At 42.0% G+C, this 9517-nt stretch overlaps 1 protein-coding gene across 1 annotated transcript; it reads left to right on the top strand.

Moving 5' to 3' along the window:
* Positions 1-216: 216 nt before the first annotated feature.
* A4GNT (alpha-1,4-N-acetylglucosaminyltransferase) lies at positions 217-8362 on the top strand. Its single transcript, XM_077756649.1, has 2 exons — positions 217-627; positions 7748-8362. The coding sequence occupies exons 1-2, from the start codon at positions 217-219 to the stop codon at positions 8360-8362; spliced, it is 1026 nt and encodes a 341-aa protein (XP_077612775.1).
* Positions 8363-9517: the final 1155 nt, after the last annotated feature.

The raw sequence follows: 9517 nt of genomic DNA, 5'->3' as shown, positions 1-9517 counted from the left end.
CTCAAATTCCTCCAATAAACCCTAGTGGCTGCATTTTTCTTGTTAATATTATTGTACCTGATTTGATCATATTTCATTGAGGATTTAAACAATTAAACCTTAGAAGTGATATCCATGCATCATTTTCTTGTGTGCTCTCTTGATCAGGCTTGGGGAATGTATTTTTGTAATTAGCTGTGTTGATTTAAAGGAGCAGGACGGGAGAGAGGAGTAGACATGCTGAAGCAGCTCCATTTCTTCCTGTCGGCTGTCCTGCTGCTTGCCTGTGTCTTCTTCTACCAGCTCAGCCTGAAGTCCAGCTGCCTCTTCTCTTGCCTTCCTCCCCCAAAGTTCCAGCAGGACCCGGAAACCATCCTGGGCCATGGGCGTGGCATTGTGTTCATTGAGACCTCAGAGAGAATGGAGCCAACGCCTCTGGTCTCTTGTGCCGTGGAATCTGCTGCCAAAATTTACCCTGAGAAGCCTGTGGCATTCTTCATGAAGGGTCTCAACAACACCTCACGGCTGCCCTCAAACTCCACTTACCCAGCCTTTTCCCTCCTCTCAGCCATGGACAATGTTTTCCTCTTCCCTTTGGATATGAAAAGGCTGTTTGAAGACACACCGTTGCTTTCATGGTACACTCACGTAAGTATTCAGAGAATCTTAGAATGTCAGCATTGGGAGGTACCACAGAAAATGAGCCCAATCTCCTCATCTCTTAAAAAAAATATGATTTATTGTCAAATTGGTTTCCATACAACACCCAGTACTCATCCCAACACCCTCATCTTATGGATAGATAAACTGAGCACAAAGACTCAGTGTCAGAGATGGGACTAGAACCCAGATCCTGGTCTTCTTTCTACAGTGTTGAATCCTGATTCAAATAAACAGGAGAGACTTCAGTTAGGTTAATCTCTAGCCTGGTGTCCTTTGCTTCCAGACTTATTTCTTAGGAACTAGGATTCTTTTGAGACTATTCTGAATGAAATGAGTTTTGATAACTTTTATGGGATTATGTATAATCACTTATTTTCCACTTATTTAAACCCACCTATGTTAAACTTTTTTTTGCATCTGAGTGGGAAACAAGGTGATATTTAATTTGAAAATGATGTGAATAGAAAATTCGTGAAGAATCAAGTGGAGTGCTGCTATATGAGATTGGGTTATATTGAGATATGACCAAGAAACTCCTGGAGCTCTTGAGAATTTTGTAATCTTCATCTTAGTAACATAGTATAATAAGGCAATAACATTTCAATTAAACATTTCTCTCACAGAGGACCCACAATCAGATAATGCTTAAGGAAATTATAGTACAACCACTCAATGATTCTACTATGCAGGTTTAGCTGTGACATCTTATGAAGACTACAACTCAATATAGAATAAGTACACTTCCATTAGAATGTAATTGTAATTATTTTACCTATGTACCACCTCCCCCCAACCACATTGAAGAAAAAAGCCTGAAGAAAATACACAACACACAGTAATCATAGGTGTTTTAGTGTGATTGGGTGGGGAGTGCATTTAGTGATGAGAATATGTTAATTTTACAAATAAAATTATTTTAAAAACAAAAAAGTAATTTAAAAATCAGCATCAAAATACTACCATTTGCTTGTCATATAAAGTCCTTTCTAAGTTCTAATTGTGGGCTAGACCAAACGTCAGATGGTAAATACTTTGTCAAGGGGCCAGATGGTAAATAAACACTTAAGGCTTTTCAGGACAAAAGGCAATATTGAGGCCATTATGGCAGTACCTGTGTTAGTTTCCTATGGCTGCGGTAACAAATGGCCGCAAACTTGGTGACCTAAACCAACAGACATTTGTTCCCTTTTGGCGCTGGAGGCCAGAAGTGCCAAATTCATTTCACTGAGTGGATATCAAGGTGCTGGCAGGGCCACAGTTCCCAGGGAAGCTCTCCGAAAAAAATCCTTCCAGTGGAGATCTGCACATGTCCTTTCCCTCTGTGTGTAGGACCTTTCCCTCTACATCTGTTTTTAAAGGATACTTGTGAAACTATTTAGGTCTCATAGCAGGACAACCCAGGATAATCTCTCCATCTCAAGATCCTTCCTGTAATCACATCTGCAAAGGTACTTCTCAGATGAGGTAACATTTGCAGGTTCTGGGATTTAGGACCTGATGTCTTTGAGTGGCCGTTATTCAGTCTACGACAGTATTATATATACAAAAAAGAAAACTCCTATCATGCCCTGCCTCATTCATCTGGGGACTGAGTGTGCTTCCCTGGGTGAGGACACATTTGAGCCTACTTACTGTCAGCTGGAGACGTTTTCTAGACTAAGCAACAGACGTGTGAGGCTATTGGCCAGTTTTACTTTTGGCACCAGATGACTTCCATAACCAGAGTGCCCATCTCTTCTCCTGAAGAGCCTGGAGGTCTCAAATAGAGACTTATCTGGAGGCGATGGAGCAGCTCCTCAGACTGAGATTTCACCGGCAGCTGCTGGCACAGGGGTCCCAACAAATAAGTGGCGACCAGAGCAGGCCACTGGGAAGCAGCAGGGGACGCCCCAGGCTGGGAAGGCAGGCTCTGGCAGCAAAGAGGGTCCCTGGAGGGGACACACTGGCTAGGTCCCTGTTGCTCTCAGGGCTAGCCTTCTAGAAGGTGTTCCAGGAGGCCTAAACAAGAACGGCAATGTGTTTGCCTACTTTTCCCACAGCTAAGCCGGACCTACATTACCTAAACTGTGTTTTGCTCCCTACACAAATAAATCTCTGCTCAAATTGTTTTGGAAGATGCTGCATTCTATCCTTTAAAAAAATTTTCCCCTCACAGACTAATCATGTACATGAACAGATTAAACGCTCTGTAGTTCTGAACCAAAGAAACGTTAATTTGATTCAACCCAGAATTTTCCAAACTTATTTGAGCATGAATGCCTCTTTTGATAGGGCATAAATATTTTCTTGGAGCTGATGTTTCATAGAGCACAGTGGGGTCTTCTGAGCTGTACCTCAGTTTTACCAGGTTGAATTTTAGGAACAAGGTGGGCGGGGGGACACAGAGCCCTTAAGTGTCAGCCCCATCTGAGCCTGCAGGGTACTGCACCAGACTATGCATTTGCAATGATCACACCATGATGCCTTTGGGGTAATGTTCTGTAGCATGTTCTACCCCACTGGGGATGGCTCAATGTGCCATCACTTCCTGGTGTCTACTGGATTTGCTGCACTGATTTGGCAACTGTAGCCTTTGAAGATGCCTGGGGTTGAGTACTGTGGGGGTGGAAGGGGATGGGCAGCCAGAACCCTAACCCCCTTCCTGGAGCTCACCCCTGTGGGAGCTTTTGTGTTTTAGGTTGATGTTAGTCCAATGCCCACAGAAAGGCAGGCTCCTTCCTCCTCTGGTTTTGTGTGGCTTTTGATATCCTATGTCTCTGGGCCTGTTCACTAGCAATCACCAAATTACCAAATGATCATTTTTACTTATTTTTACCAAAACCTTATTTCTTTTGAATAAGTGGATCTCTGGAGCCAGACTGGCTGGGTTCAAACCCAGCCTCTGCCTCTCTCACCTTGGACAAATTACTGAACTTCTTGTTTCTTTTAGCTTTTAACTTGAAAAAATGGGAATAATCATGATACCAGTCTTTGAGCATTTGTGTAGATTATAAAGAGCTTGGAACAGTTTTTGATAAATTTTGCTATTATTATTTATGAAGTTTTCAGCAGTTGTATACAATTCTTGTGACATTAACAACTTGTGTAAAGATTCCTGCAAACCATTAATTGACTTGCCTTCATTTAGCCTTACAACAGAGATTTTTTTTTAATTAAAAAATTTTTTAATTTTTTTTTTTTTTTTTTAAAAAAGAGCAATCAGTACCTGGCCTCATGCCCATCAGTCATCTGCAGTGACCTGTTGAGCATACACTGTGTGCTGTACATGAATACTACTATCAAACTCAGGCCTTTCCCCCAGTTTTATTTTCCTAGAGTTTAGTACTCATCTTTTCACCCTGGGAAGACATCCTTTACAATGTCAGCAGAATTATGTATTTCTTCCTCTGTATTCCCATTTCACTGTGTTTATCATTCTGTTACTGTAACTTTTATATCAGAATTAGTTATCTATTTCCTTCTGTTAATTATGGGCTCCCAGAGGGCAGAGACTATTGTTCACCCTTGTGTCCTTAGGGCCTAGCAAAGGGCCTGGAACTAAAGTGGGTTTGGTTTGCTTTAAATCTCAATTTCAACGAATCCTGTAGTATAAGTAGCCATCTGTCAGAAATGTTCACCTTTTAGGATTTACCATCATTTCAGCTCACCATATCTAAAACTATTAAAACTCATATCTTCTCCTACAAGAAAACAAAGTAAAACAAAAATGCCCCTACTCCTTCTGTAAGACTATTTCTCCTTGTTATTGGTACCTTATTACCTTGGTCAAGCTTTAAACCTTAAAATTATTTTGACTACATTTGGTCACTTCTCGTTTTCAGTAACAACTTATTCTTTCGACAAATATATGCAGAGTGCTGCTTTATGCCAAGCCTTGTTCTGGGTGCTGGGTCTATAACAGCAAACAGGACACACATGATTTCTTACCTTTTGGAGCTTACATTCTAATGGAAGGAGACAGTTAATAAAGAAGCCAAGGAGAAAAATATCAGATAATGGTAAGTGACTCATGGAAAATTAGAACAAAATCGTAAGTAGAGAGTAACTACTTTAGGTTGATCATCAGGAAAGGCCTCCCTATAGCGTATTTCTCCTGTCTCTCCCCTTTCTTTCTAGTCCTAGCAGCAGGTCCTCCTCACTTCATGCCTACATCAGCATAGTAGCTTCATGGATAGGCTGCCTGCCTCCAGAATTAACTCTATACCTGACCACTGAACGGATCTTCTATTTGATTGTTGTGGGAAAGACAGGATAAGATTCATGGAAAATTGTAATTTTCTCCTTTGTTAAGCACACAGATAACAACCTAAATTACAGAACTCAGATCCAATTTTTCCTCACCAAACAATAAACTTAATTACTCATTTAAGTTAATAAGGGATTATAATTGGAGAGACCTCTTTGGATTTTGCTCAGAGATCTATCTGATTAGTATTTAGGAAGAAGGGATTCAGAATTATACCCTGGAGGGAGCAAGGATTAAGTCCTTTTTCTTTAACTTATTGAGGCCAGACAGAAAAGGACATTCACAGAGCTCCAACTAGGTGCTATGAACTGTACTGTTTTATTATCCTTCTATTACTTAAACCTCAAGATAACTCTCTAAAATAAATATAATTAGTTAACTTGCTTCAAATCTCCACAATTTGTAAGTGGTAGATAGTACAGTGACTAGCACTCAAGTTTGGGTAGAAACCTTAACTTTACAAATTGTTTGGTTATAAATGATATCCTGAGAGACATAAATAAGAGCCACAAATCAACTGAAAGAGAGTGGTACCTAGAACAATTATTTATAGAATAAATTAGTAAAGAGATGAGAATAAGCAGAAAATTTATACCCAAAGTAGTCATTTAGGGAAATGGGCAGGGTATGGAATTAACCACAGTTAAATATACATATCTATTCATTAATTTAACAAATAGTCAGATGCTGTGTTCAGCACTAGGGACATTGTTCCTGTTTCCTCAAACCTTATGAGCCAGTGGGGCAGTAGATATTAACATATACGTGCTTTAANTAGAGAGAGAATGAGACACAGAATCTGAAGCAGGCTGTAGGCTCTGAGCTGTCAGCACGGAGCTGGATGTGGGGCTCCAACTCATGAACCATGAGCTCATGTATGCTTAACCAACTGAGCCACCCAGGCACCCCCTAGAGCAAAGTTTTAAAGAATGTTTATTTTGTTGGGGCACTAGAGTGGCTCAGTTACTTAAGTGTCTGACTCCTGGTTTTGGCTAAGGTTATGATCTCATGGTTTGTGCCCACATTGGGCTCTGCCCTGACGGTACAGTGTGGAGCCTGTTTGGGATTCTCTCTCTCTCCCTCTCTCTATGCTCCTCACCTATGCACACTCTCCCCCCACTCTCTAAATAAATAAATACACTTAAAAAAAAGAATGTTTATTTTGTCAAATGCCAATTGTTTAAGTTCAATCTTTCTTTGCTTTTTATTTATTTCTTGGAGTGCCTGGGCAGCTCATTTGGTTCAGTGTCTGACTCTAGCTCACGTCATGATCTGATGGTTCATGGGTTCAAGTCCTGCATGATGCTCACTGCTGTCAGCATGGAGCACCCTTTGGATCCCCTGTTCCCCTCTCTCTCTGCCCCTCCCCCACTAACATTTTTTTCTCTGTCTCTCTCAAAAAAAAATTTAAAAACATAAAATTTTATGTATGTATGTATGTATGTATGTATTTAAGTAGGCTCCATGCCCAGTGTGGAGCCCAGTGCAGGGTTTGAACTCACAACCCTGAGATAAAGACTTGAGCTGAGATCACGTGTTGAGCTTTCCAGTTGTCCCTATGTTCAATCTTTTAATCAACATATTTCAATCCAGAAAAGTCTATTTCATTTTCTCTATTCAAAATTTTAGCATTCCATTTGGGAATGTTGCCATTTATAGCAATTAGTTTTTATTGCCATTTATTATGAATAGTTTCTATTCTTTTTAGAGTCATTTTCTGTTTTGCTCCTGTGTTAGCATTTGCAGTCATCCTTGACTCCTTTCCCTGCCCCCACATCCAATCCATCCACACCCTGCCCCATTTCATCTGAACCGTGTGCCTAGGATCTGACCGTTTCAGCAGCCTTCCTAACTTGCCTCTGTGCTTCTGCCCTTCCACCTCCCAAGGCCTGCCCCTGTCTGTTTTCCACAGAAAAGTCAGATCACACCACTCCTTTCTTCCAAACACTCAAGTAATTTCAGTCTTCAAATAACTTCAGCCTACATGATCTGCCCTCCCTCTCCATCCATCCCTCTCTGCTCTCATCTCCTACCCCTCTCCTTCACTGCCCTGCACTGGCCACACTCTCTTCTCTATTTCTGCACACAGCCAGGGTGTTCCTACCTCAGGGCCCTTGAGCTTGCTGAAACCCAAGGTAAGATAGTGCTCCACCCTGCCCCCTTCATGTCCTCCTTATCCAGCTTTTTTCCCCTTCACAGTCCCTATGACACCTGACATATTATATATTGATTTGTTTATTGTCTATCTCTTCCAGGTAGGGATTTTTGTCTGTCTGTCCCCTGCTATCTCCCTAGGAGTTATAACAGAGCTTGGCACATTGAAAGCAGGCCCTCAATGAATATTATTAAAGGAAATAATTAGTGAAAGAAGGTATGCATGCATTTTAAGATTCTTTTTACCAATTTCTCAAAAAGCATACATATTGATCTACTCTATAGTTTCCTAGTTTATTTTTTCTTTATTAGTTTTAGCATTTCTAGGACTCAAAAAATTCTTTCTTCACAGCTTCATATTTGTGGTTAAAGTACACTCTGCTGATAAGGGCTCATATGGTTTATTGTGAAATCCCTTCAGGGTTTCTTCTTTACCATTCCATCGCTTTAATTAAAAAACAAATTCATTAATTCTTTAAAAGCTGCTAAAGTCTTCGCACTGATACAGGTTGCTGTAAACTTTTCACTGAAAGGCAAATTTTTGAGTGGAGGTAAGTTTGGTCAATTTGCAAAATTAGGCTTTTGTAAGTAGATTTTTGAGAAGCCAGCTTGCTTCCTTCTGCCCAGCTACTGCGGGCTGGACTCTGGTTGTGACACCTTTCCGTTTCCCCTGTTGCTGTGGCTGATTTGCACATGTTCCTGCAGATCAATGCCAGTGTGGAGAGCAACTGGCTCCACGTCAGTTCAGATGCGTCCCGCCTGGCCATCATTTGGAAATATGGCGGCATCTACATGGACACTGATGTCATCTCCATCCGGCCCATCCCTGAGGAGAACTTTCTGGCTGCACAATCTTCTCAGTACTCTAGTAACGGGGTGTTTGGATTCCTCCCCCACCACCCCTTCCTGTGGGGGTGCATGGAAAACTTTGTTGAACACTACAATTCAGCCATTTGGGGCAACCAGGGTCCCAGTTTGATGACGAGGATGTTGAGACTGTGGTGCAAACTCAGAGACTTCCAGGAGGTGAGTGATTTCCAGTGTTTGAACCTGTCCTTCCTACACCCCCAGCGATTTTACCCCATCTCCTATCCAGAGTGGAGGCGCTACTATGAAGTCTGGGACAAAGACCTGAGCTTCAATGACTCCTACGCCCTGCATCTGTGGAACTACATGAACAATGAAGGAAGGTCTGTGGTTAGAGGGAGCAACACGCTGGTGGAAAATCTCTGCCGTAAGCACTGTCCCAGGACTTACAGGGACCTGATTCAGAGCCCAGAGGGCTCGGTGCCTGGGGAGATGGGTCCAGGTAACAAATAGAGCCAACACTGGGTTGTTGCCACGTCCTAGTACTGGACGCTTCCTGGAGTGCCAGCTTGCAGTTCATGTCCACGTTCCCCAGGGGTGTGGAGGTGTGCCCAAGTATCAGTTAGGGGTAGCTTTCTCTGTGTTTAATAGAAAAATCCCAAAGACCATTGGTGTATAAAATACAGAAGTTTATTTCTCTCTCATTTAAAAGAAGTCTGAAGGCAGATGATTCACAGGGCTTGTGGTCACTCTAGTCATCAGGTACCCAGGTTTCTTGCATCTTTCTGTTTGCCATCCTTAGTCCCTGGTCTATATGACTGCTTGACTTCCAGCCCATTATGTCTGCATTTCAGGCAGTAGGATGAAGGAAGGTGGAAGGTACACCTCCTTTATTTAATGAAGACTTCCTACAAGTGCTGTGTAGCACTTTCCTTTACATCTCACTTGCCAGAATGTAGCTGCAAGAGACGCTGTACAATTTAAGGAGGAAGAGAAGAAAATGGGTGTTAGGAGAGGGAGTGAACAGTTTTTCTACCCATTAAATTTTCTTCTGTAAGAGTAATTTCAGGACAGAATGGACTAGGGAAAAGGAGTCTTGATTTCTGATCCTGACCTTGATGTTCATTAATTCATTCAGTCAAAGAGTATTAACCGAGCCCCTTCTGTGTGCCAAGCACTGATGTTAGGTGCTGAAAATACAGCTAGATCAAGCAGACAAGGTTTCTTCCTAATCAGTTTGGGCTTCAGCAGCAAAGTACCACAGACTGGGTAGTTTAGAAACAACAGAAATGTATTTTTCGCAGTTGTGGAGGCTGTTAGTCCAAGATTAGGGGGCCAGCATACTCAGGTTCTGGTGAGGACCCTCTTCCAGGGGCAGAGGGCACTTTTCTTGTTGAGTCTGTATGTAGGCAAAAGGGTAAAGGGAGCTCTGTGGGGTCATTTTTATAGAGGAACTAATCCCACTCATAAGGGCTTCACCCGGTGACCTAATTACCTCCCAAAGGCCCCACCTTCTAATATCATCACATTGAGGGTTAGTATTTCAACATATGAATTTTTAAAAGTTTGCTAAAACTTAAAGAGGGGCAGAGAGAGAGGGAGACACAGAATCTGAAGCAGGCTCCAGGCTCTGAGTTGTCAGCACAGAGCCCGACGTGGGGTCTGAAA

Source organism: Crocuta crocuta, unplaced genomic scaffold (genome assembly GCF_008692635.1).
Source record: "Crocuta crocuta isolate KB4526 unplaced genomic scaffold, BGI_CrCroc_1.0 scaffold337, whole genome shotgun sequence".
Lineage (NCBI taxonomy): Eukaryota > Metazoa > Chordata > Mammalia > Carnivora > Hyaenidae > Crocuta > Crocuta crocuta.
This window is presented reverse-complemented; position numbering and strand designations above follow the sequence as displayed.

Bases quoted from the DNA above. Each gene is read 5' to 3' on its own strand.
- A4GNT (XM_077756649.1), top strand. From the start codon at position 217: ATGCTGAAGCAGCTCCATTTCTTCCTGTCGGCTGTCCTGCTGCTTGCC. The intron at 628-7,747 runs GTAAGTATTCAG...ATGTTCCTGCAG, and splicing joins TGCTTTCATGGTACACTCAC to ATCAATGCCAGTGTGGAGAG.